Source organism: Halictus rubicundus, chromosome 11 (assembly GCF_050948215.1).
Source record: "Halictus rubicundus isolate RS-2024b chromosome 11, iyHalRubi1_principal, whole genome shotgun sequence".
NCBI classification, from domain to species: domain Eukaryota; kingdom Metazoa; phylum Arthropoda; class Insecta; order Hymenoptera; family Halictidae; genus Halictus; species Halictus rubicundus.
Window position 1 is genome coordinate 11,985,232 of NC_135159.1, and position 25,852 is coordinate 12,011,083.

Here is a 25,852-nt window from a genome sequence, read left to right on the forward strand (position 1 = left end):
TGAGAAACAGGCTGACAGAGGTTACCGATGGATCGTCAGATAGACGGAAGTAATCGATCACACTCGTGGTGCCAACCGTCCGATGTCCTGTTTTCGACAAACGCCCCCGGGGGCCGAGAACGTTTCGCCAACTTTTCGTTTTGCTGGGCTGCGGTCGATGCAGCAACCCGCAACGACACTTAGCTCGCCGAAAAATTTCGATTTCTTCCCGAGTTTGCAAGCTTGCGGTGCGCCACGACGCATTTACCGCGGAAAAAAACTCAAAAACTTTCACGTTGATAGCCGAAACCTTCATACAACTGTCCCCGGACATCTACTACAAGGGCAAGTAATGATTAGAATGTTTAAACAATTTCTAAACTTCGTGGTTTATTTTATAAAAATCAGGCGAGGAACAGGTTCAATTTTTCGACTAGAAAATTCCTTATGGTACTATATATTTTTGTATTTAAAAAGATATCTGTTATATTTTGAGTATATTTTTAATATATTTTGAAAACACTGCAAATATCCTACAACTTTCGTCTGAAACATTTTTTCGAATCTCCTATAAATTTCAAGGAATTAAATATTGTCCTTAACGCGCTATGTGCTGGAGTGTTTTGATACATGTGCAAGAGATGCGCACGATACTTGCGACAAAGTTTACCAGAAAATCGATCGTATATGAAATTTCGAGCAAATATGCTCCGAACTGTATTATGTTTGGACTCATTTTATTCGGAAAAATGTCAGGAATATGTTGGTAAAGGTTCCAATTTTCAGTTGACAAATTAATAAAATCTACAACCTGATTAATATTTATTAACCTATTTACACTGGAGAGACCTATCCTGGGGAGTAATAACCCTGGTAAATCATTTAAATTGGCCGCTAGGAAATTGGAATTTAGACGGGGTGTTTGTGTCTCTGGGTCGAACTGGACCCAGCACCCATAACTCAAGGGTGAAAATAACAAGAGACGAGCCGGCGCCGTGGCAAATTGTTTTGTTGACTGGAGCTTCCGAGTCCATCACGGACGTCCATGGAATTAGCTTGCCGATGCATTGAGAGGGTGAAGGGGAGGGGGGGAGAGAGAGATTCTTTTTCCTCTTGTTGTAATCTGTTCGACCCCTATCCTCTCGCGTGCAACGGATCGATAGGAAACAATTCCGAGAGGGTTACGCGAAGACGCTATAATGCACCGGATCGCCGTGAAAGGACAATGTTCAGCCTCGATTGGCGAAGTGATAATTCGGTTACCTCCGCTGGCACGACGTGCTCCAATTTGTTCCTCTAATTGGACAGTTCGGATTCTTATTATTCTTCGCGGGACCGGCCATTTAACGCTACAAGCTGCAAAACCACTTACGACCTACAACCGGAAACGTGTCCTTGCACAATTCGAACGATTACACACCTCTGAGCAACAACAAAAATTCGACAATTTAATTTAAACAATCAATATAGTCTTACGATATTTAAGTAGCGTCCGTTACAAAATTCGAGTTCAATATTTCAACAAATCAACGATTTTTTTATATATAAAATTAAGTCTCGATATATCACCCATAAGACCGCGACGTTTATCACCCAGGTCTTGGCGACATATATAGAGAAATCACTGTATTTATTCTGGTACCATACAATTTTACATTAAACTGAAACAGCTAGACCCGAAACCAAATCTTGGAAAATCAATTTTGAAAAATGTTGCAGTTATTGCAACTTAAACATACCTTACATATTTTCTTCAGTATTAGAGCGCGAGAAGACGAATCCAACGAGTACCATGACCATACCTTTCCGATTATTCGATCTCGAGATATTCATGTCTGAAAGGTAAGAATTTAATGCTTTCAGACCCGAATATCTCGAGATCGAATGATCGAAAAGGCATGGTTATGGTAGTCGTTGGATTCGTCTTTGCATGCTCTACAAGTATGTCAAAGAAAATATATAGGGTGTCGTTTAAAAAAAAAATTTCTGATGTTTCGGTACGAACCGACTGCGGAATAAAATGACGGAAGAGGCGAGGCGTGGAGGACGATTCCGCAGCACTTTTGGACACCTTGTTCGTGTGGAAAGAACACAGCGGGGTGCTCGAGACACGCTCGAGTAGCGTAGAAAGCGATACCCTTAAGGGTGCGAACCGCCAAGTGTGTTTCTCACCCCGCAAGGCCACACACAAGTTTGTTATATCCAGCCTCTTCGCCGAGCCAAGGCTGTAATAGGCTGCAGCGATGCTTCGAGGATCACTCGGCCATTCGAGACCAGCCGCGAGAGACTTTTCTGACCTAGAACCGTTTCCGATCAGATAACGACCCCTCGCGGCCGGTGTCAACCGCTAATTCGAAATACTTTTAATCGTAATCATGTACGTCCTCGATCCTTTCGCCAGCGTTTGGCGGTCCTCGCGGGACGCGAACGCGGGCACTTTTTGACCCAATTGCAACCGAGACCTGTGCGTTTATCCTTTACAGACGGAAGATTGAAGAGCCTCGTGGATGGACATGTCGAGTGACATTTTTGAAAATAAAAATCGAGATTTGTTATATTATTTTTCTGCATATTGATTTAACTTCTTTCTCGCACGATTTTTATTTTGCAAAAGGTTTGCACTCTCGGAATAATGTCGCAATTAACGCCAAACGGTGCATAGAAAGATTTCAGAATATTTTAGAAAATGTAAATATTTTTTGGCGGCTGTTCTGAGCACATTTGAATTTCTTCCGGAAATGGCCTAATCGTGAGAAATACAGTGACAGGGCTGTCAAAAAAGGAGAGATTTTCTGATCCAGAAGAGAGGGACACTAAGCCCTCCTACTGGACAGCCCTGAGCTTCCATTATCCTTCATCTCCTTCATCAAGCGCTTCAGCATGGACTAGAAGCTGAAAAGGAGACGCAGAAAACATACTTGCAACCATCAGCTTCCGTGTCTTTTCTATCTTAAAAGTGCACTGGGAAGTAAAAGACAATTGTCATTTTATTTATACAGCTGTGCAATTATTGTCTCCTTTTTTACAGAAAATTTATTGTTTTATTATACTGTCTGTTTTTTAAAGTATACGATCACTTTGTTAATTTTATTTTTTTTTTAATTCCATTTTCTATTATTCTTTAATCCAGTCTAGTAATTTTGTTTAATTCTATTTTGTGTTTTAATTAGGTCTAGTCCAGTAACTTTGTTTAATTCAGTTTTGTGTTTTAATATAGTCCGCTCCGGCAACTTTGTTTAATTCAATTTTGCGTTTTAATGCAAATCCGTAACATTCCAATTCTGTATCTTAAATGCAATATTCGCAATATTTCGCAGCAATAAAGGTATATTTAGAAAAGAAACGGTAGCATAACGCAAGGAACCGTAATATTCGGCAGCGGAATTTTATTTTTGGTTTTAGTGCGATCATCGGCACGGAACGAAGAGCATCGTTCGAAGTTTTTATCGTTCCGTCTACGCCTTCGTGGACAATCCTAAACAAGAATATTCGAAAATGCATAGCGGCACTGTATTTCAGCGAAAAATTCGACACGTTTTATGCTAGAACAGTGATAGTTACACAGTTCTAATTTACATAGTAATATTCTGTAAACTTTCCCGAACAAGCTAGTTTAATATTACATTACGAGCACGGAAGCATGTTTAAACAATGTTCAAAGTGAAAAAGGCGGTCAAAATGCGCCGCTAGTTGTTTTGTTTCCTTCGTCTTCGACCCAAGTTTTCTGGAGTCGAAAATTATTCGCGCAACTGCACTTGGAATTTTCGATAATGGAGATAGTTTGCTCGGTGCTGGACAAAAAAAAAACTTTGCAAAGTGGGCTACGAGCCAAAAAAGTTCGCGGAACTATCGTGTAACAGAAAATCGCACCCTTGGGGATCGTTAATAATAAGTAGACCGGTAGCTTCCTTCAAGTTTCAATTTTCATAATTTTCTAGAAATTCCTGGAAATTGATTCCATTACAACAGCAGCATGGTAAATATCAAATTGTTTCATGATCATGCCTCACCCTGCTACACCCTGAGCTATACATCTCAAATCAGAAACATAAAACAGGTACATTAGCAACAATTTCATTTCCATGCTCTACAAAAATAATATACATTATATGATTTTGTTATATAATTAGTTATTACAGTAGATCTTCAATATTCTTGTAGAGCACGCAAAGACGAATCCAACGAGTACCATAATCATACCTTTCCCATCATTTAATCTCGAGATATTCGTGTCTGAAAGCATTCAATTCTTACCCTTCAGACACGAATATATCCAGATCGAATAATCGGAAGGGTATGGTTATGGTACTCGTTGGATTCGTCTTTTCGTGCTTTACAAGAATGCCGAAGAAAATATACAGGGTGTCGTTCAAAAAGGTATCGATGACCTAATAATCTCCTTAAACAACTGAGAAAAAATCATTCCTACCAACGTATGTATACTTCGAAATAGTGCAATTCTGTACCGAGAGATTTTTTCATAGGGTAATCAATAAGGCAGAGAATTAGCTGCGAGACACCTTGCGTAAGAGAGGAACGAATTATTCTACATAATTATGTAGGATTTTCTAATATTACCGTGTATCGTTTCAAAACGTCGACCTATTGTAATTTATTTGTGGCAGCAAAGGGAGCGAAGGGTCGGTTTCGAGTTTCATGTTGATGGCAGTGTCGCGATCATGGTTTGACGGTGTCCGCGTCAGGGGTGGTCGACTGTTGGCGGAGTCGGCGCGGGGTTGGCCTGAAGGCGGTTTAAATAGGTCATTGATTGACCTATCCCGAGACGAATCCCCAATGTGCTTGTACGGACACTGGCTGACACGTCTGTCTACGTATTTCTACCCCCGTTGAAACAACCCCCTGTGTGCACACGACACACACGTACGCGTGCACACAGTGGCGCATATATGGCGGCTGTGTGCGTGCTCGTTTGTGCGCGAAATTGCGGGGTGTGCAGGACGCACGTGGTCGCCGGGCAAAGTTTAGTCAGCCTAGCATCGGAGCAACAAGCGCCGGCAGAAAGATTCCCCATTGTGCGGGCGGACAATGGACGGCTGGAACTACCGCGAATGCGGGCCAAGCATTTCGCAATTCTCCGCCGCTTTTATCCCCCTTCGCCGCCGCCGCCCCCTACCCCCTGGCACCGAGGAGAAATTGAACAAACGTTCTCTTGTACCCTACGCCACCGGCCTGCTACCTTAGACGAACACTTATCCCCGAAGGCCCGCGGAGATTTTTCTCGATATTCGCACCCGTCACTGGCCTTCCATGGTTCCTTGATTTTTCCCCTCCAGAAGACTGCCTGCCCCCTTAATGTTGGAGTAGAGTATTGTGGTATTATCTCTGTTGTACGCGATTAATTGAGGAACATCAGTTTTGTATGAGGGAGAGCTGAATGATTTGGATCAGTGCCTAGAATCCATAGGTTCGAACTGTATGCGGACTGAGTCATGATTTTTTCTCGAGGATGTTTTTTAACGAGGTTTCTAGGTCTTCGATACTTTTTTGAACGACACCCTGTATGTCTTCTTCGACATTCTTGAAGAGCGTGAAAAGACGCGTCCAACGAGTACCATAACCATACCCTTTCGATTATCAAATTTCGCGATATGCATGTCTGAAAGGTAAGAATTTAATCTATTCAGACACGAATATCTCGAGATCGAATGATCGGAATGGTACGGTTATGGTAGTCGTTGGATTCGTCTTTGCATGCTCTACAAGAATATCGAAGCAAATATGGATGTTTATTATCAAATAACATATCGATGACTTTGGAACTCGGTTGAAAAATATTCTTGAGAGGATTACCCAGGACTAGTCCAGTTCGAAAGATTGGTAATATAATTTTAAAGTAGTTTCGACACTGTCTGAAGCTCCAACTATTTAATCTCTGACTGTAAGTAACAAGTCTCGAGTTTAATATTATCCTAATCAGCGTATTATGCAAAATTTCGGAATTTTGGAGTTCCCAAACGCTCCGTGAGATGGTACAAAGGAGCGAATCAGGAATTTGGAGCGTTGCCCCAAATTGTGCAAGGTCTATTGATGTGGGCATACGTCAATTGACATTGAGAAGGGTCGGTTCATTCCCCGGTTCCAAAAACCAAATTTCCAGCCTTCAGCTGAATCCTTGTACCTAATTGAGAAAAGATTCTGGACCCAGACGAACAAATTGAAATGTGAAATTAATATACATCGAAGGTAACAAGGTACAACTTGTGATTCAATGCTGGTTCCATCGATACTGATACGTATTAATTCCCGAGCAGTGAATTATGGTATCAAACGGGTCTCGAAATAACGTGTCTAAAGGTATTAGCGAAATCCGTTTGTTGCCTCAGGTAACATCGATGCGATACGATTACGAGATACTCATAGAAATAACAATGGAACAGAAGGCGCATTGTATATCAGAGACGAGAAACAATTCCAGGAGAAACGGAACTAATTTCGACGAGAAGATTGAAAACTATTTTTATGGTTGCTTTGAGGTGAACATTGAGAATTTTAATACAGATCCTAACGATAAATTTAAAGCGATATTTAATACTACTGATAATTTCCCTTGAAACTTCGCGAATGCGTTCACCGAATGTCACTTGATCCCCAGACCGAGATAAAATCGATACTTGGTAAACTCGGGCCGTGTAACTTCAAAAGCAATCGCCCATTTCGCAAAAATTGCAAATTCCGTCTATTTTTCAATACTCCTTTCTTAATACACGCTCGAAAGACAGCCACACTCCTACAGATTAAGTATCTTCCTGGTCTCCTTGTTTCATACAACTTGCAGCAGTCGCTATTGTGTCAGCAACGAAGAATAACGTTCCCAAAGCGTTCTCGCAGAACCGCCGCAGTTTCGGGACGAAATCGATATTTCTGCTGGGGGAAAAAAATAATGCGTACTCTCGAAACACGCGTCGCTAACTCTGGAAAAATTTGGGATCGATGGGTCCCATAGTTTTCTCTGAAAAATTCCTGGACATCGTTCGTTTCGCGTCCCCTCGGCGAGAGGAGTTCTCGTAACAAAAGACGTCTTTCTGTGCTGCGAAACCGGGTCCTCGAGGAACAATGTCCTTATTCTTTATGCAACGCCGGGTCGGATCGCTAGACAGCCGTAACTGTCGCTCGTCTCTTTCGGGAAACATCCCGGCGACGACCGATAGCTGAACGACTCTACGCGGTTGTCATTCGACGACGGTTTTGTTCGGTCTCGTTCAGCCTTGTTTCAACGGTGCGCGCAAACTAACGAGCAGAGCTCCCCGAGCGCTGCGCTCACGTTTTAATCAGCCCCTGACAGATCGCAATATTTGCCGAGCCTACTGCGTCAATATCCCCTGACGAGCCTACGGCCAATAGTCCGCAAGATACCGGCAACCCGTGCTGCACCGCGGCTCTGACTGCTCAGGCTTCCGGGCAGAAACCGTGTCCTTCCCGAACAACAATCCCAATTTTTCGCGGACGTCGCAGCCATCTTGGCTTGGCCACGAGACCCACAGAAGCGGGACCCTCCCGATCTTGAACTGGCCAACTGGCCAATTGAAATCTCTGGTTGGCGGCCATTCATCCTAAACCGTCGACACACTTCTTTCACGTTTTCAGGAGGTTAATGAAATTTTCGGAAATTGCGGAACGCGACTCTGCTTTTGGCGTGCTCGAGCGCGCGCAGTCGAATCGGGCGGCTTTGATCGTGCAGGCTGCATGATAAATTGTGGATTTATAATTCCCCCTCGATGCTGCAACCAGCTCGGCTACGAAATCGATGGAAGTAGAATCATTTGGATATTTGAATTGCTTCAATGCCCAATTGAAATCTCTGATACACTTTCGAGGCTTCAGTGTCCTTGGACCACACGATAAATGTTTCGTTACTAACATTTCAAAGCCTCGATAATAAACACTGTAAGACGCTAGCTTTTTTTTAGCTGTGTTAAAGGGGGTCAATATTTGTGCTTTTTAATTGTCCAATAAGAGTATTCGCAGGTGCAATAACAGCCTCCAGTACTAATACACTGCTGGTAAACAATTCGATGCGAACAAGTAATAAAATAGTAATAAGGTCAATAGAGAATAGTATCGCAGTGTCTGTGCTTATTTCAAGTAGAAACGGTCAGCAATAAACAGCCACGCTCGTATGCCATGTTGAACCATATGACTCACTGCATGCTCAAAACGTTAGTCTTCATTTATTTATAAATTTGATCGTTGCAGTTGTTGTAAATAGTGCTTCGAACTGCAGATTTCTAAACATGTCGAACAACTATTGCATACACGATTTTCGAGATAAATAATCCTATAAACTTCGAACCTATACACTTTAACACAATTTTTAAATAAATATAAACTTTCAAAACATCATGAAATTCAAATGTGTAACATTCTAATTAATTTCTACGACCAATTAACGAATATGCGCCCCTACAATTTTTCTCCGAGTAAAACCACTGTATATTTATATATTTTAGTGTAAATATATATATATATATATCTTTTGTTTTAATTGATGTCCCAGATTTAGTTAATCAAGTTAATCCAGCCTAATTAAATCTGCCCGGAATGAATAGCGAGGCGATAAATATTTTCCGCGAAATAAATTCGTTGGAATCGACTACTAGGAGATTATTAAAAATCCCGAACCCACGAAGCAATAAAAATACTTTACGAGCCGTGGAAAGGAGAATCTGAATTGGATCCGGAAGAATTCACCAGATAGAATATAATACATATATGCATATACGTATATTTCATATTCACGTCGCGGGAAAGTAAATTCCAAATAGAGATAAATGTAAGATCCTTACAGCAGGCAAGCCAACAAGGAACTTACTCCATTTCCAGGTAGAACTATTCTAATGCGAGCTTCGCGACGCACGTGCAGGGCATTTTGAATCATTGTGGCGTATCGGAAAAAAATTCATTTCCTGATCCTATGCAACTTCATTTTCAAATTCTGATAATTGGAAGCTTTTGTAGAATTGAAAAACATTGGGAAACATAGTTTTCCATATTTTTTAGAACAAGTACTAAAAATTCAGACATTTCAAAACATTGTTGCCAAAGAACAAAATATATTTTCTAGTCCGAGGCAACTTCATTTTCAAATTCTGATAATTGGAAGCTTTTTAGAATTAAAAAACATTGGGAAACATAGTTTTCCATATTTTTTAATATTAAAAGTTGTGACAGTACAGTGAAAGTACAGTTTTGTTAAAGAAATATCGATTTTCAACGATTTGAAAAAGGAGAGTTTACACAATAATTGCATCATACGTTTCAGAAATTGGATGAGAGTAAATAAATAGTTTCTAACGGAATGAAAAGAAGTTAGTGTTTTCCCGGACTCGTTAAGACGCGGATGAATCACGTTAAGAACTTCGACGCGGAAGAAAGCTTCCCGATGTTAATACCTACCGCGGAAAACTCTTAAGGACTGTTGGTGAGTGAGCAGTTTACTGCCATTAAAGAATTAAAAATGTATGGAAAAAGTCTCCAACCCAGAAAGCTATCAAGAAATTTATTAGCCGAACCGCGGGTTCTCGAGAGCAAGAATGCCATTACTAATTACCAACAAATGTAAAAATGTAGAAGTTCTTTCGTTTTACGCTTCTGTCGTAAAGTTACGCGTTCCGCGGAGAAGAAAAATTCTCCATTTTCAGATTCCTCTTTTCCGGCACGAGTGGAACGCAGTGCCAGCCATAACTTCGTTCTGTTACACGGTCCGACATCAATTTTGGTGACCATTAGGCTAACTTTATAGATTTTAATGCACTGAATATAAACTTAAAAACCATCTTTCGCTGACGGATAACGACTTTCGAAAAATTCAACTTTGAACTAGGTCGACTTTTGAACATTTCTTTTGCAGCAACTATGAAAGTTGTGCGAGTCTTTTTTGCCTGGAATCGTTCTCTAGACTCTCCCAAATACGATATATTTTTTTATAACATTATGAATGTTTGAAAAAAAGAATAGAAAATGTTTTAAATATGTTTAAACAATATGCGAAGAGAGCGATAAATACTACAAGATCCTCGCAATCTTTTAACCCTTTGAGGACGAATCTCGACGCATTATAACACTTATTGTGTAAAAATGTTCTGCACACAGACTATTAAAAATGGAGGAATAAAAGTTTGCGTTGTATCGGCTGTTTCCACCCAAAAAGTTTGCAACAGTTTCCCGACATATTTCACAATTTACAGGAATTATGTGAGCTCAAATAAAAAGGCGATTTCTCCATTAAAGTATTAGGTCATCCCATAAATAATGTAATTTGTCTCTATATTTGATTGGAGGTTGAACCGTAAAAACATAATCACGACCATTAGTCTTCTGCACGTTCTTCTCCTCATTCTCTGCAACCCCTAGAATAGTATACTGAAGACTAATGCTTGCAATTAGGTTTTTGCTGTCTTGTGCGCAAAATGCATTCGTCCAAAATTATCATCAATTTCAGAATTAATTCGTTAAACCAAATGTTTGAAACTCTTCAAGTTTGCCATTGCTATTGTTCATTATTACAATTTTTGAAAACCAAAAATCCTGAGGTTGAAAACATATTATTATTTACAATGACTGACAGCAGTATTTTTTTGGAAGGACGATAACTTTTTTAGGAATGGATTATAAGATTTGACCCTTTTTTAAAAAGTTAGAACAATTATTTTACTATGTGGAGTGAGAAAGAAATTTTGGAAAAAATTGCTATTTTGGAGAAATTATTTACCAAATCTATCTCTTTGGGTATATATTAGTTTAAAAATATTGCTAAAAATGTGGATGGCACGTTCTTGTTATTTTTACAAAGTAATGCAAAATGGTCACCTCTAGTGCTCCGTAAACCTAGTGTTAAAATACAGCTCCTATATTTTGCAATTCAGACAGACAATTTCCATTATGCATAAAAATCGCAGTTATCGTCATTCCAAAAGTGTCCGAACATTACTGCGAGTGGCCCCGTTCACTGTCCCCGTTATTTAAGACTTCAGGGTCCAGTTCCCCAGCAAAACAAAAATTCGAAAAAATCCCCAAAGGGTCAAACCCCACGAGCCCAACAATCGCAGACCTTGAGGACCTCAAACCAACCCCTGGAACGTGCCCGAAGACCGAGGCCAACGGATCAAAGAAAATAGCCATAAAACAAGAAGAACAACAACAACAAAAACAACAACATCAACAACAACAACAACATCACCGTGTTGGAACGGCGTGGCAGTAACGTTCCAAAAGGATATGGATTAGTGATGAGCGCCAGACACCAGTTGCGCGGTCGTGTGTTCTGGTCGAGGTACCTCAGCACGACCGGCATGAATCCAGGATAGGGTAGCTCGTCGCCGTCGTCCTCATCCTCGTCATCGTCATCGTCGTCGTCCTCGTCCTCGTCGTCCTCGTCGTCCTCGTCGTCCTCGGGGTCGTCATCGTCCTCGCGACGGGGTAGGATGCGTCTGTCGGTCCCTTGGCCGCCTCCGTCTTCGTCCTCGTCGTCCTCGAGGTCGCTCAGCTCCGCGACGTCGCTGTCGGACCCTTGCTCGCCGTTGCCGATCATCCCGGCGGCCTTGGCGGCCGATCGGTACCTGTATCCTTGCGGATAGTGCAGCGACATGGTACCACCGGATTTATCTATCCGGAACAACAACAATAGAGTGTCTCGCCGTTCTTGCTCGTCCGAGGATCTCTCCTCCGGGATCAACGTGGATCGCCCGACGGGACCGTGCCGATGGTAGCCTGATCGAGATTGCTGGCCCGTGTCCTCGGGGATCCGAGCGACGACACCACCACCGCGAACCGACACCAGAACGACATCGAGGACGCGGCACTCGGTGGATCGCGGTCCTCGGTCACCCTACGGATTTCTGTCGAGGTTCCAGGGTACGGGCACACTGCACTGATTGGGGTCCGGGCGGGAGGGGGTTGGGGGAGAGGTGTTCTCTACCACGTTCTACCGGGGGCATTCGTCATCCTGATCGGCGTGACCCGTGAACGAAACGGTCGTCGCACTGGCCGCATTTTTATCGCCCCGGGGAGAGAGAGAGGGAGAGAGAGACAGAGAGGTAGAGAGAGAGAGAGTGTGTGTGGAGCAACAGACGACGGCTAGCGAACTGGAGTAGTCCAGGAGGAAGCAAACGTGTAGTCCCCAGGAGCAACGACGTCGACGGCGGCGGCGGTGGCAGCGGCGGCGGCGGCGGCTGGGTATCCAGGTGCTGGATAGTGTACGCGCCTGCCCAGTCCTCTCACCTGCAGTTCTCACCTTTCGTGCCCCTTTCTCGGGGCCGAGCTCACCTGCTACCAGGAGCCACTACCAGGAGTTCACTCGGACGACAAGGCGGTTCGGAGAAATCGGAGGAACACCGCGGGAACCACCGCCGCCGCGCGCCGTTTCGGTACGGTTCCACGAATTTCGGTGTATTCCCGAAGACAGTGAGAGAAGCGTGCGTAGAGGATGATGATGACGAGCGCGTGAGCGGCGCGTGGCGTGTCGCGTGGCCACCCAGTTAGGGCTTCGAGCAGGGAACTGGAGTACGCGACGACGTCCCCAGCGGTTAGTATACCGACACCGGATCGTGTACGCGCAATTCTCGACGACGACGACGACGCCTGCTCGAACACCAATCCACCTGGAGAGACGACCTCCGCTGATCTAAGGGACCATAGCAGGTCTCGTCGAGGAGCGATCGCGTCGACGGTGCCCGGTGCAGCGTCGACCGGTGACTGAAAAAAAAACGTCGAACATCCTCGCCGACAAAACGAAACGCATGCGCGACCCCTCCGCAACACGTCCCCGTTCCTTCTCGTTGCCGCCGACGCCGACGCCGACGCCGACGCCTCCCTCTAGATACACGCTAACCCGCTTCGTGACCTCCTGCGTCCTCCATCGAGAAGATCTGGAGATCCTCCTACTCCTACCTTCCCTGCTTCTTCTTCTTCTTCTTCTTCTTCTTCTTCTTCTTCTTCTCGTACTCTCGAATATTTTAGACTGATATTTTGGAGAAGAGGATATATTTCAAACACAGCCGCCATTTTTAAAAGAGAATATTAGTTTGTTAACCCTTAGCACACGAATGGCGACTGTAAGGCGCCACTAAAAATTGCTGTATCATTATTCAAAATATTCTTTGCATTATTTAATTTCTTTGTATTCGATAAATTACTAAACATTTCAGTGTTGTACGAGTAAGTTGCACCATTTTCGCATGTACAGCATGAGAAAATATATACAGAAGGGAAATATTCGGAAGAAATTTTTCGTTTTGGAGTTAAAATGGCTTCGAGTGCAATGGGTTAATATCGGACCATGTGAGTTGGGCTTTTTCCGGAAATTAGAACAATTAGTTTACTGTGTGATAACATTTTTGAAAGAATTGTGGCCGGTCGGAGTTACAGAGAAGATACTAAAATCCAAGACTCCGTAGATTGGCGGTAAGGTAGAGTGACCAGGTTACCGACAAAAATAGACGAAAAATGGTTTTATTGCCTCAACTTTTCGTCCTTGTATGAGAATATTTTTCGCTGGAAAAGGGCTCGCTCGAAAGAGGAGGGTTCAATCTAGCGCGCGCTGGTCATGTGTTGACGAGATTATGCAGATATTTGGTAATGTAAGCGCTAGAAGTAGGCCAAAAATTGACGATGCGCATGCCGTGGAATCCAAGTTATGTCGTAACTTGAATGGAGGAATTGAACGATTAACTTGAATTTTAGGGAACTTTCAAGTTTAAATTAATTTTAAAAGAATTGTTACGATGAGAATTAATTATTAAGCTCCCGGTATATAATTATTCAACTGCATAGAATTCCAGTTAAACGAAGTACGAGTGTCCATATTTTTATAATTTTGCATCGTTGCCTAACAGTGAGCATTGCAAAGTACTAATATTAGCAAACTATTAGCAAAGAGTTAACTTGATGAAATTTTCAGGATTTGCATAATTGATACACGGTACGTATTTCTAAAATTTTTGTAAATCTAAAGTGGTGCATAAGTCGATATTATCGATAAACAATATCTTCTTATTTCAATAAAGTAATTAACATCGTCAGCAAACATTTTTTCTAGCTACATTAGTTATAAGCGGGGATGATAATAACTTTGTATACTTCCTCTGTAATAAATACATAATTAATATTTATTTTATCTAACCACAGTATTACAACACGTCAATAATACAAAACCGAAATCGTTGCTACATCAATTTACAATCGATGTTTACAATATCGCCGTATATAATTAATAATAACAACCTCGCAATTCTTCGCAACATTCGACCACCGTTAACTAAACTATGAGTTCCATGCATTCACGACAACAATGCATACAACACAAAAATTGAAAAGACATTTAAGGAAGAATTTAAGTATATTGCAATATTAAAAATATATATAATATAAAATATAAATGAAAATAAAAATATGTATAAAATATAAATAAAAATAAAAATATGTATAAAATGTAAATAAAAATAAAAATATGTATAAAATATAAAAATAAAAACATATATGAAATATAAATCAGAAAATATACATGTATAAAAAGTTAAAATATTGAAAATTTATATTTTCTGCGTACGTATACATTCTTTGTTTGCACTAATTGTTGACGCAGGCTTTTAATCGGCGCTTCACCAGATTCGGAGGTACAGCCGCCGAATACCGTTATTTCGGTAGAGGCGCCAAGGCGAAAGGGACAAGATAACTATTAGAGGTAGAGCAGCCTCGACGCTGACCTCTGCTGACCTCCTCCAGATCTTGTCGCTGCCATTTTCATCGCCGACAAAGTGTCCCTCCGAGTCCTTCTGAAACAGTGTCTTGTTCCCTCTCTTACTCTATTTTACCCTGACTTATCCTGCCCCGCCCAGGACCTTGACCTTGGGCCGATCCCGATGATCGACAACGATCAGCTGAACGCGCGATCGATTATCGTGCCGTGTTCTCGGTGGTCTGAATGCGAGCTGACGAACCATTGTGAACGACAAGGTCGAGGGGATCAACGCCGCGTCTCGGCCCCGATTTCCTCGGGACAGATCGGTTCGGTCTTTGCACACTTTCTCTTCTCACCTTCTTTCCTTCTCCCTCTCCCTCCCGCGGAAGCCTGTGCTCGCGTTGCTTCTGCTGGTTTATATACCGTGGCTATTTTCGGTTGGAATTCGACACGAGATTTCGCGGCAGCCGCCGCTACCGTGGTTCCCCGACGAGAAAGCCTGTCGATGATCCAGAACCAATCCGGAGGATCGTCTGGATCCGAGGCTGGGGAATCACCGCGTTACATGGGGGATTATAAGTGCGATCTGGCAGACGCGAGATACGTAATAACGACAGGGGTACGTTGGAGCGTCTGTTAGAGCAATGGGGAAAATGGAACTGTACTTAAGTATAAATTAAAGAAAGTAAGATAAGGCAGGATAAAAAGGAAGGGGCAAAATAAGTTGCATGTGCGTGAAGAAGTCCATTCCTTGGCCTCGAGGCTGGAATTAACAATAAATAACAATGTGTCATCGACCTGAAGTCCGGACGTCTGGACGAAAAGAATTTTCTACAACAATATTTTCCATCGCAAGGACCAGTAGAGCGTTAATTATTTTTTGGCATTTTAAACATATTCGTGGTCCGTATAAACGCACAGAAATCCGCGGTATTACGCAACGATTCGGTGTAAGATGACGGTATTAGATCCGATAATCCCACATTTCTGCTTTATTAGTAAAACTATATATACAACTGTATGCAACATTGTTTTCGTCGGTTCCGCGGTAACAATACAATCTATTATATAACAATGCGGAAGGTAACTCGTTGGTTCGCGGTAAACCTTTTTCGCGCTACAACTACCAAACAGAGAGCAGGATGGTACAATTCGCATGCTCGTATTTTAGCCGGCGGCATTGCTTTTAAACGCGCTAGCGCAGAATGAATCTGCTGTCATCACAGTAACTCGGAACAGTAGCCGATGATTCTACATAAATCGATCGTACAATCATTGAAGAATATATGTGTGTATAGCTCTTTCTGGCCAAGCAAAATATTTTTAATGATGTAGCGAAATGGCCCTAAAATTTCAGAACGATTTGTTCAAATATTCCTGAAGCTTCAATGATTTACGTCGGACCACCCCCTAAACATTCGCGGGCTTGAACGACTGTTATGCGTCTGCCTGTCGTTTCTCGTCTAATAAGGTTGCCAAACGATCAGGACTAGTAACAGGTAAAGAACAAGCGCGACGTCGACAAACATAAGCCGCGGCTTGGCCATCCGTAGGTATCATCTTGCTCATATGCTCGTGTTTACGGGACAATAAACTATCTGATTCCTCTGGGTCGGCCAAGATAAGGATCCTTCCCGGTATCAAACGGTCGTAGACTACTCGCAACAAGTCCTCGGTATCCTTTGCTCCTCGTCTTCCAGCTATAACGATCTGGAAAGCATAAAACACGCGGTTAGCATTCATCAAACCTCTAAGCGTGCCTAAATTCGATGATTTCGAAACTGTACATTTCACGATCTAGGCCGGGAACATAGTCTGGTGGAATTTAAAAAGAAAAAGAAGTGATTCTGGTTTGTAGGGCGTTCGAATAATTTGTATCTGCACACCTGCGTTGCGTCATCGTGATACCGAACAAGCGCCGATACTAGTTGTGGAAGAGCGATGGGTCTCTGCATCAACATTCGCCTAAGCGCCCCGAAAAGACGTACAGCTTTATCCTTGAGTTCGCCGCGATCCAAATAGTCGGCCAGTCTCAGTAAATTCTCGGCGGCAATCGAGTTCCCGGATGGCTCTGCTCCGTCGTGTACTGTATAGATGGTGATAAATCTCGTTAAAACACATATCGTATCTCCTCCTTCCCATTCAAGTTTCGATCTAATATCGTGGTAGGCAACGAGCGAAACGGCCGCCGGTTGATAGACTTAATGGCTGGACGTAATGAAACACTAAGCAGACCGTGCTATAAATATTTGGACACGCTCGCGCTTTACTACAGAATGTAGGTTTCCTTGATTTCATAGCTGAGCGTGACCGCAACTACCGCACGCACGCGGCACGGGACCGAGAATTTTAATCGTCCCAGCTAAAATTACCACGAAAAGTACTTAAGCGTACCCTCCTTCAGCCGTAGGATTACAGCAGGATCGGACGATGTTGTTGAAAAATATCCGCCGTTCGCCTCGTCCCAGAAGAGCTCGTCTTGAATGTCCTGCAGCTTCTCCGCGAATTCCAGCCATTTCTCGTCCAAGCTGGCTTCGTACAAGTCTATCAGACCTTTCACGACGAACGCGTAATCGTCCAGGAATCCAGATATCGGTGCACTCCTGGAAAAGCGACGATAAAACAGTTATTCCACGGAAGTCAATTCTCCAGCGCACGCCGTTTCATGTCTCGTGGAATGTGCAAGGTGAGTCACCTACTGTGACGACATGAAATTGAAGGGGCTGTTGCAATAAGTAGCTTTTAGGTGATTAAAATTCGAGTACTGCTTATAAATGTATGGACAACTAATATTCTGATATTAGAGTTGTCTTCTTCTTCTGCCAAAGTAGACTTTGAGGAGTACATTTTATTGGAATTATTACTGTACTGAACTAATTCGTCTTTGTGCGAAAGGTCACGTGTCTTTGAAAAATTTTTTAGAAATGTATAAAGAGCAGAGCTGCCTCCTTATTACTGCAAACCCATCAATTATTGAACTAACTTACGTCTGTACTATTGCATCCTTGTCGTCGCGATAACAACTGCGAAGCAACACACCTTTAGACTCATCGAAAAGATAACGTTCTATAAATTTCGCAGCATCCGCTGCGTATTCGATGTACTGTTTATTGTTCACTGCGGTTCCTCCGCGAGCTAAACCACTTATCATAAGACCTGGAAAAGTTCATTGCAAATTCAATAACGCTATGAAATACATTTTCGAAAAGAAAGATTCCCAGCGGAAGTTGTCTCATTCCATAGAGACCATAATGCAGTACACAAAAATTGTTTTCAGATGGACGATGTAAGAAATTCGAAGGTCAACTTCATCTTCTCAAATGGCCTTGTATGTGCCACTCAAAAACACATGATTTCATTTAAAAAAAGAGATGAAGTTAACCTTCAACTTTCTGTACACTAAATCTGAAACTAAACAATTCTCGTTTGTACAAGTGGCCTATGTGGCTCATCTGGTAAAACATGCGATAATTGTTCAGAATTGTTTACCATTCCATGCCGTAATTATTTTATCATCTAAGTGAGGTCGTGGCCTTGCCGATCTAGCTTTATACAAAATAGAGCATGCTTCTTTTAAGTACTTTTTCGCTTCTTCAACTGTGAGATCAAAGTGTTCTGCAGTTTCTCCTATCCCGTTGTACATCATCAATACATTCTTTCCTGTTAATTCTCCGTGGGGATCCTAAACCAATAGACTTCATTTAAAAAAATTCGAATTCAATATTTTCGATTTGGGCTCGCTAACTAAATACTTTTCACATTAAGATAAAGTATACTATGTACATAAAACATACTTGGTATTTCTTTACGTTTCCTGATTCTTTTACATTGAAATGATGGCAAAAAATATCATACAACCTCTTATTTTTCTCATCGGAAACCTCTTTATCTAATATCGATCTAATTTCTTCGGCAGTCCACACATAAAATGCACCCTCCTTTTTGGCAGGTGCGCCATGTGTAGGGTACGAATCTGCGTCTTCAGCACTGTAAAAGCCTCCTTCCTGATATATATATAACAAAAGTATTGAATAAATAGAACTTCAATCACCGGACTCCAGATGCATACGTAGACGAGAAACACACCTTGTGCCGTAAATCTCTTAAAACATAGGTAGCAATGTCATCGATAACTTCAGCGAAAAGAACATCTCTTGTCGCCAGAAACGCATCCGAGTAAGACTGCATTAGTTGACCTTGATCGTACAACATCTTTTCAAAGTGCGGAACATGCCATTCTCCATCTGTAGCATACCTTGAGAAACCCTAATTAAAAACGAACGTAAAATCGTAGTTGAAAAACAATTTAAATATGTTCATTCATACATTCGAACTTAAAAGTCTTACCTGACCCACATGATCGTGAATACCACCGTAAGACATTTTTCTTAAACTGTATGTACACATATGCAGACATTTTTGAGCAAGATCACTATTGGGTTTACGCATGTACATATGAAATAGGAAGTTAAAATTCACGGGCTGTGGAAATTTAGGTGATTGCATACTGTACGTAGAACCAAATCCTCCAAATTCAGGTTCAAATTCACTAACGAGTTGCTGGCAGCAGATCATGCTACACTCCATCGGCGGTGGATCCAATATCTGTATTGGAGAATCAGCAGGCAATTGGTATTGGGACTCCTGAGCATATTCGAGAATCCCGAAATTTTCGAGAACTCGACTATACTCGCTATTTATTATTCATTATCTTACCATTGATGTTTGTGCAATCTCCGAAATATTTTGTAACGTTTGTAGATTAACAGAACCAGACTCAATTATTTTAGTTCTAATCTGCTTCCACTAAAAAGTACAAAAAATATATAAATAGACTTCTTGTGTATCTAATTTACTAAAATTTCTATAGAAATTGTTTATGAAGTACAGTAGATAGTCACTGTGCCCATGCATATAGCTTAAACACTACTATTTTTTTATCAATAACATGACCAACATCATAAGCTCGTTTATGTAGGAATTCATAAATAATTCCTTTTACTGTGTGTCACTGTAAACAAGGTGACTCTTTCATACTTTCTCAGCGATATTCATTAAAAGTTTCTTAAATCCAGTATGCCCATATCGATCCTCTGGAGGGAAGTATGTTCCTCCAATTATGGGTTTCAAATCAGGCGTAAGGAAGACACTCATTGGCCAACCACCATGACCAGACGTAGCCTATGTTAAAAAATAGCTCTTATACTTTATCCTGTAGAGTATTTTCAAATCTATAGATACTGACTAAGCATTGAATAGTTACCTGTATAAAAGTCATGTATATTCTATCTATATCTGGCCTCTCTTCCCTGTCTACTTTGATATTAATAAAATACTTGTTCATAATTTCAGCAATTTCCTTATTTACAAAAGATTCTTTCTCCATAACATGACACCAATGGCACGTTGAATACCCAACAGACAAGAAAATTAATTTATCCTCCTTCTTTGCTTTTTTCAAGGCTTCATCACACCATGGATACCAATCGACAGGATTGGTTGCATGTTGTAGTAAGTACGGAGACCTTTCTAAAGCAAGTCGATTTTTCGCATCCTCCTGCTTGCCCTTAGATTTGCTCGACGAAGCCATATTTGTTGAAAATGGTAGGCAGGTCAATGATTTTTCATCTAACCTATGGAATTATTTGTTTATTCGTTTATTGTTACATTTATGTTGTATAAAATATAGAACAGTCTGACATAATACGTGTTGAATAAGAGGAAAAGAAATTGTTAATGAAGGTAGAATACTATAATAATGCAATAGGTGTAACTGTTGTAAGCAAGGTCACGTAGAACAATCATTCGTGTGAATTTTTTTTTGGTATTTTAGTGCACTGAATCTACCACTAAATTTATGTTCCCATGTTCCAGCACGTCCTATATATAAATACAATAACGTATTTCAGGTACCCTCACAAACATTTTCATTCAAAGCAATAAAATTAAACATCTATACCATTATTTATCAAGAATCAAATCGAAATTGCTTAAACGAAAATTTAGATTATTTATAAAATAATAATATTATGTTTATTAGTTTCTGCATTTTTCAAGAACGGTAGTTTGCAAATTATTGAACAAATGGTTGTAATATGTTTAATTATACATTGAATTTCACTATAAAAATTTCATTCATTTTAAAAAAATTAATATTTGTGTGTGCTACCTGATTGGCCGACGTGCACCAATTGATAAGAAAGCACCTTGAAAGAAATGGGATTTCGCGCCACGATTGTGAGTGCACCGTTGTTTAGATAATTCGCATGTATACCGAATTATTGACGAAATGCAACATCTTCCCAGAGTCATAACAGATTTGGCATGGAAGTGTGTTTGACGAAAGCAAAAGTTCCGATTATTTTGCTGCAAACATAAATTTCGAAGATCATAATTTGATTTACATAAAACAATAAACATTCAAGGTGTGAATGAAAACGGCCAAGAAACCGAAACATTATTTTGTTCGAAAACAAAATGCAGTTCTGAACGCTTAAAGAATTGATTTGTAATGTACAAAGCAACATAAAAATCAATCGATTTATATGTTTGCAATTGCGTTGGCAGTTTTATAAAGGTACAGATTAAGCAACATTAGACAGAACATAAGCTGCTATACAATATTACATTTGATAATGCAATTTAAAACGAAATACCTATTCGAATGAATTCATTCAAATTGATTTTAGGATTAGCTGATTTTTGTTTAAAATGCACAACTTTTAAAGCACATGACATGTCGTGTTGTTAATAATTGATATATTCGTCTGGCAACGATGTAAAAGAATTATACACGCTGTTGTTAGATCTCAAAAATATTTATTTACGCTTCAACTTCAAAGGAATATGTTTATACTGATGCACTACACAGTATGCAAATAGAAAATAAAAATGGCGGATCCCCCTTCGGCTTGATATGCAATATATTTTTACTTTCGTAGTTTTAGAGTGTTGATACAATGTAAAATGAGAAGCGTAATAGAGAATACGATAGGTATGAACGGTATCACAATTTGTAAGAAAATCTACTTTATTTCGAACACATCTACCCACAAAAACAACAGATTTCGTCTGTGCACGAACATTCACTTACGAGCAAATTTTCAGTTGCATCTTTTCACCGTAAGGGGCATATGTGCTGCATTAGACACAATTAGACATCACGAATCAACTTGCGGACGCATGCGCACTGGAAATTGATTACCGAAAACCTCCGACGTTTCACTTCTGATATATTCCGTGGGTATAAATTGGCATAAACGTACTGTCAAAAATGGCCGCTGTGCATCGAGAAGCAATCCAAAAACAAATTCAACAAGACTGGGCAAACCGTGAATACATTGAAGTTATAACTGGTAGCATTAAAAAGATCACCGATTTTCTGAATTCTTTTGGTAATATATAGATATAATTATATCTAGCATCTGGATACAAAGATTGCTAATTTAAAATAAATTGTTTGGTGAAGTAGCAAATTCTTTACTTTATTTCGTAATTTAAGTACATTTCAGATGTTATTCGGTTGACTTAGATAAATCTTTAAAATTTAACGAACTAAGTGAAAATGACATTTCAAGTAATACAAGGTAATGCTCAGCTTTAGTACAGTAGAATATCACGGTTTACAATTTGATCGTTTGAAAATCTTCTTGTAGAATAGACGAAAATTCAGATTTTGACTGAAAATAAAATTGGCAAAATTTGAATTGAGATATACGTGAACATAGGGACTTACTTGACAATAACTAATAGAAACCTTTCTTTTTAGATATGTCTTGTAGGTCACGAATAGCAGTCTTAAACGAAAAACTGACTACGCTTGAAAGAAGAATAGAGTATCTTGAAGCATGTGTAAGTTGTTACACATTCGTCTGTATATATAATCTATGTATTTATTTATAACCTGTTTTATTGCTATTGTCTGTAGGTCACAAAAGGAGAAACACTAACTTAAATTAAACATTAATGAAACCACCGTTTTTAGGACTTTAAGATTTTTGTATTTAATGGAGCTGTATATGAATAAATGTACTTTAAGGACAATAATTATATAGACCATACTTTAATGTAGCTTCTACAATTTATACGATTTTTAGTAACATCTTTAATTTTCAAATAATAACATGTTTAATTTATTTATCGTACACCAGAAGTCTTTTGGCCCTAATGTGTTCAGTGGTTGGCAAATGTACTCCATCATTATCTTCGCAAATGCCATAAATAGTTACACTAAGAGCAACCAATAAAATTCCATTCCGTACCATAAAAGGAGGTAAGTTCAACCACTGTTTGAGTATGGGCAAGCAAGATAATCCTGTAAAAAAGGAAATATTTTAGAAAATAGAACAACAAATGTTTCACATAGAGTTAATAACCCAAAGAAAGTATCAATCAGGTATAGTTGAATCTCTGTAACTAATAATAATCTTTGTGGCTCAAAATTCGCTATGAAACAACAATTTTCTTTCTCCATATTTATTTCTTTTATCCTTCCATAGCTGTAAAAACCTCTAAAAGTCAAAACCTAAGATTACTTTAACTTAAATTGTTTTTTACATGTTTTATATCTTATTTTATTTCTGTAACTTGAATTCAAAAAGAGCCTGATTTTTGCAAATCGAAAGAAGTCGAACTTTTATCATTATCTCTTAGAAATTACGATTATCAGTTGTTTGTGAAGTCCAAAAATTTAATCGCTTGTTCCGCAAGCAATTATGATCCTAAGGATATCGTGTTTGGTGTCATTTTAATAAGAAAAACTGAGTAATGTTGATTATTGAATTTAAATGGCTGAGCTATGCAGACTCAAAGTTTTCACAATTATGAAGAGAGTATTGCAGTGCATTAATGTAACTATTCTTTAAGCCTTTACAATCCGAGTTGGACATATCTATCAACCATCGAACAAATCTTGTTAATAGCTAGTTTCATTTACATACCTCCTACAAAGTAATTGAGCGGATCACGCTTTCCTCTGATTCCTTCGGAGACGAGAGTCATAGCAGGTAAAGTAAAACCTAGTCCACCCATTGGTAGGACATAATATCCTATACGTTGTAAAGCATGTAATGCTGTCTTGCACTGTGTACGTATATACATGTCATGTAAACCCATAATCCCTCCTAATTGTATTGCTGGGTAGAACCAGAGTCCTATCCTCTTCGCTGGATCTTTCTCATACTCTGCCTGCATGTTTGAAAGATCTGAAACAAACAATTTTCGTTTACTTATGCTATTTCTTCAACTAATCTAGTATTAATTTAAATGTGTCCTTATAGTAGAAAATTATAATTATGTGTAATAACACTTTTCAAATGTATAAAATATTTCGTTTGTTAATGTTATTTAATAAAATGTGAATTTGAGTAATCTGGGATCAATTCAAATACAAGTTCAAGTAATGTATAGATATCTACCAGAAATAAAATCCACAAATTTCTAAATGCAGGTAGGTAAGTGTTCCGTCACTGGTATATACAATATTACATAACATAAACCATTTCTATCATAGATTTAAACCTTGCCTTCTGGTTGTTTGCGATTACTTTTTTTTATAAATTTGCAAAATAACACGAAAAACCAAATCAATCGTCAGAAGACACTTTTTCTTCACGAAATTTTTTTTTTTAAGTGAAACACTGTTTACTAAAACATGTTACAATCTGTTACATGTAGACAGCAATATAATCCCTAGAAAAATATGTAACTTCGAAAAAATTATTATCATTGTTTCAAATAAAATACTAATTGAAATAATTTAAAATCTGTTGAATTTGTCTTATAGTACATTTCAACTTAATATCGACAATGTGTATATTGTTGCATGTTCGATAGAGACTTTCTTGGTGCAATAATCATAGAACCATCATAGAACTACATAACCTTAGAAAGCAAAATCGAAGAGGAAGTTTCCTCTCTGTTCACTACAGTTCAGATACGGTTGTTATATAAATATTAAGAAGTAATTACAGTTTTCACGTAAAATTCAGTTACTATTACTTCTGTAGAAAAATGTTACGCCCTATTGCAAATATAATTTCGTCGCAGGTACGCACAAAGATTATTTCTATCGAAATGAAAATAATTTTAGGTTATATATTTCTTCGCGATAACCTTCTGTTGTCGGGAAATAAGAAATTAACGATTCCAGAAAAGGAACTTACCGTTGTTACGAACTTTGTCGACGAAAGCGAAGTCAACAAAAACGCCTAAGCAGTCCGGAACGGATGGAAATGTTAAAGGTCTCAGTGACAAATGTGTCAATGTCCCAAATCAACGTAAGATATGAATACATTTACTATTTTCATGTAGTCTTTCTGTTCTTGTACTTTAAGTTTGTAACAGAAATATTGGTAATTGTACATATTTTCAGGACAACGAAATAATTTTGCAAAATATATAAATTATTTCAGTTCCACTGTTTGTTTAGGTTGAATAGACATTGTATTGTATTATTACACATAGCAAATATCACATATTTTTGGACTATCCGACTTAATTTTTTACATAGTTGAAAAGTTTAATTTTACAGCTGTAGGTCCTGGCGCTGCTAAGAACAAGGAATACAAAAATCCTGAATATTTCTGTTATCACGTAGACAGTTTTGGTGAGGCAGAAGTTGAACTAGCACCGTATAGATTACCAGCACCTTCTAACAAAGTACCCTTCAAGCCATAAACGAAATTAGGTATTTATAATAATGTAATAGGTAATATAACAAATAGAATAAATTATATCCAAAACAGAGAACGTGGAAATTCTTGACATCGGGATTACAAAAAATCGTGACTAGGCATTACTCTGATCTGTTGACTCGAGAGTTACATATTGTTATTGAGAGAATAAATTATTATATATCTATTGGAAGGATCAATATATATATAATCAATTTAAAATGTTGACAAACTATAGATTTTATTTATTTGATAGACGCGAGTGAGAATAGTAAATTGGTAAATTATTTCAGATATAAATGTATTGTAGAAGTGTTTATAATTTCTATATTTAAATGGAATTAAATAAATATAATAATAAGCTATGCATTTCTCATTTCCTACAATACATTCATAGAATATTTTGTGGTAGATGCGACAATCCAGCGAATTTACAATGCGCATGCGTTCATACGTAAACCACAGTGAATATAGCTTCAGAACTCTATATTCAAGTGCGCATGCG

At 39.4% G+C, this 25,852-nt stretch overlaps 5 protein-coding genes across 15 annotated transcripts in view; 2 read left to right on the forward strand and 3 right to left on the reverse strand.

Annotated features, from left to right (window-relative positions):
- The window catches only part of Ca-alpha1t (Ca[2+]-channel protein alpha[[1]] subunit T), a 127,218-nt gene extending 115,348 nt beyond the window's left edge, over positions 1 to 11,870 (reverse strand). For all 3 annotated transcript variants that reach the window (XM_076796654.1, XM_076796655.1, XM_076796653.1), the window contains exon 1: positions 11,217 to 11,870. In XM_076796654.1, the coding sequence (XP_076652769.1) occupies positions 11,217 to 11,584 (368 nt within the window). In that variant the 5' untranslated portion in view covers positions 11,585 to 11,870. The remainder of the gene's footprint in view (positions 1 to 11,216) is intronic.
- Positions 11,871 to 15,645: 3,775 nt separating this feature from the next.
- LOC143359038 (spermatogenesis-associated protein 20) lies at positions 15,646 to 21,905 on the reverse strand. Of its 7 annotated transcripts, none has more exons than XM_076796673.1 (13): positions 21,768 to 21,905; positions 20,844 to 21,040; positions 19,938 to 20,307; positions 19,712 to 19,855; positions 19,391 to 19,480; positions 19,022 to 19,279; positions 18,761 to 18,940; positions 18,469 to 18,678; positions 18,164 to 18,356; positions 17,662 to 17,830; positions 17,069 to 17,277; positions 16,561 to 16,760; positions 15,646 to 16,384 (listed from the first exon to the last, which is right to left on the reverse strand). In XM_076796673.1, exons 2-13 carry the CDS (start codon positions 20,984 to 20,986, stop codon positions 16,112 to 16,114), a joined length of 2,439 nt encoding a protein of 812 aa, XP_076652788.1. In that variant the 5' UTR covers positions 20,987 to 21,040; positions 21,768 to 21,905; the 3' UTR covers positions 15,646 to 16,111. The 7 variants fall into 7 exon arrangements, with proteins under 7 accessions (XP_076652788.1, XP_076652789.1, XP_076652787.1 ...); XM_076796674.1 differs by lacking the exon at positions 21,768 to 21,905 and adding an exon at positions 21,677 to 21,691; XM_076796672.1 differs by lacking the exon at positions 21,768 to 21,905 and adding an exon at positions 21,331 to 21,473.
- A 19-nt stretch (positions 21,906 to 21,924) lies between these two features.
- Positions 21,925 to 24,363, forward strand: Hspc300 (haematopoietic stem/progenitor cell protein 300). 3 transcript variants are annotated; one of them, XM_076796723.1, is made up of 3 exons: positions 21,925 to 22,029; positions 22,443 to 22,525; positions 22,602 to 22,720. In XM_076796723.1, the coding sequence occupies exons 1-3, from the start codon at positions 21,948 to 21,950 to the stop codon at positions 22,626 to 22,628; spliced, it is 192 nt and encodes a 63-aa protein (XP_076652838.1). In that variant the 5' UTR covers positions 21,925 to 21,947; the 3' UTR covers positions 22,629 to 22,720. The 3 variants fall into 3 exon arrangements, with proteins under 3 accessions (XP_076652838.1, XP_076652837.1, XP_076652836.1); XM_076796722.1 differs by lacking the exon at positions 22,602 to 22,720 and adding an exon at positions 24,041 to 24,363 and having other exon boundaries at positions 21,934 to 22,068; XM_076796721.1 differs by having other exon boundaries at positions 21,934 to 22,068.
- LOC143359061 (uncharacterized) lies at positions 22,721 to 24,946 on the reverse strand. The gene is made up of 3 exons (XM_076796717.1): positions 24,838 to 24,946; positions 23,614 to 23,877; positions 22,721 to 22,988 (listed from the first exon to the last, which is right to left on the reverse strand). The coding sequence occupies exons 2-3, from the start codon at positions 23,864 to 23,866 to the stop codon at positions 22,807 to 22,809; spliced, it is 435 nt and encodes a 144-aa protein (XP_076652832.1). The 5' UTR covers positions 23,867 to 23,877; positions 24,838 to 24,946; the 3' UTR covers positions 22,721 to 22,806.
- On the forward strand, positions 24,398 to 25,423 carry Ndufv3 (NADH:ubiquinone oxidoreductase subunit V3). The gene is made up of 3 exons (XM_076796719.1): positions 24,398 to 24,721; positions 24,825 to 24,951; positions 25,206 to 25,423. Exons 1-3 carry the CDS (start codon positions 24,686 to 24,688, stop codon positions 25,349 to 25,351), a joined length of 309 nt encoding a protein of 102 aa, XP_076652834.1. The 5' UTR covers positions 24,398 to 24,685; the 3' UTR covers positions 25,352 to 25,423.
- Positions 25,424 to 25,852: the final 429 nt, after the last annotated feature.

What these genes read in the sequence shown, in the direction of transcription:
- Hspc300 (XM_076796721.1), top strand. Translation starts at nt 21,948, where the DNA reads ATGGCCGCTGTGCATCGAGAAGCAATCCAAAAACAAATTCAACAAGAC. An exon ending in CGATTTTCTGAATTCTTTTG is followed by an intron (nt 22,069 to 22,442) that starts GTAATATATAGA and finishes CTTTCTTTTTAG; the next exon opens with ATATGTCTTGTAGGTCACGA. An exon ending in TAGAGTATCTTGAAGCATGT is followed by an intron (nt 22,526 to 22,601) that starts GTAAGTTGTTAC and finishes TATTGTCTGTAG; the next exon opens with GTCACAAAAGGAGAAACACT.
- LOC143359038 (XM_076796673.1), bottom strand. Translation starts at nt 20,986, where the DNA reads ATGACTCTGGGAAGATGTTGCATTTCGTCAATAATTCGGTATACATGC. An exon ending in TATACATGACTTTTATACAG is followed by an intron (nt 19,856 to 19,937) that starts GTAACTATTCAA and finishes TTTTTAACATAG; the next exon opens with GCTACGTCTGGTCATGGTGG. An exon ending in TAAGAGATTTACGGCACAAG is followed by an intron (nt 18,679 to 18,760) that starts GTGTGTTTCTCG and finishes TATATATATCAG; the next exon opens with GAAGGAGGCTTTTACAGTGC.
- LOC143359061 (XM_076796717.1), bottom strand. Translation starts at nt 23,866, where the DNA reads ATGCAGGCAGAGTATGAGAAAGATCCAGCGAAGAGGATAGGACTCTGG. An exon ending in GCTCAATTACTTTGTAGGAG is followed by an intron (nt 22,989 to 23,613) that starts GTATGTAAATGA and finishes CCTTTTTTACAG; the next exon opens with GATTATCTTGCTTGCCCATA.
- Ndufv3 (XM_076796719.1), top strand. Translation starts at nt 24,686, where the DNA reads ATGTTACGCCCTATTGCAAATATAATTTCGTCGCAG. An exon ending in CAAATATAATTTCGTCGCAG is followed by an intron (nt 24,722 to 24,824) that starts GTACGCACAAAG and finishes TAACGATTCCAG; the next exon opens with AAAAGGAACTTACCGTTGTT. An exon ending in TGTCAATGTCCCAAATCAAC is followed by an intron (nt 24,952 to 25,205) that starts GTAAGATATGAA and finishes TTAATTTTACAG; the next exon opens with CTGTAGGTCCTGGCGCTGCT.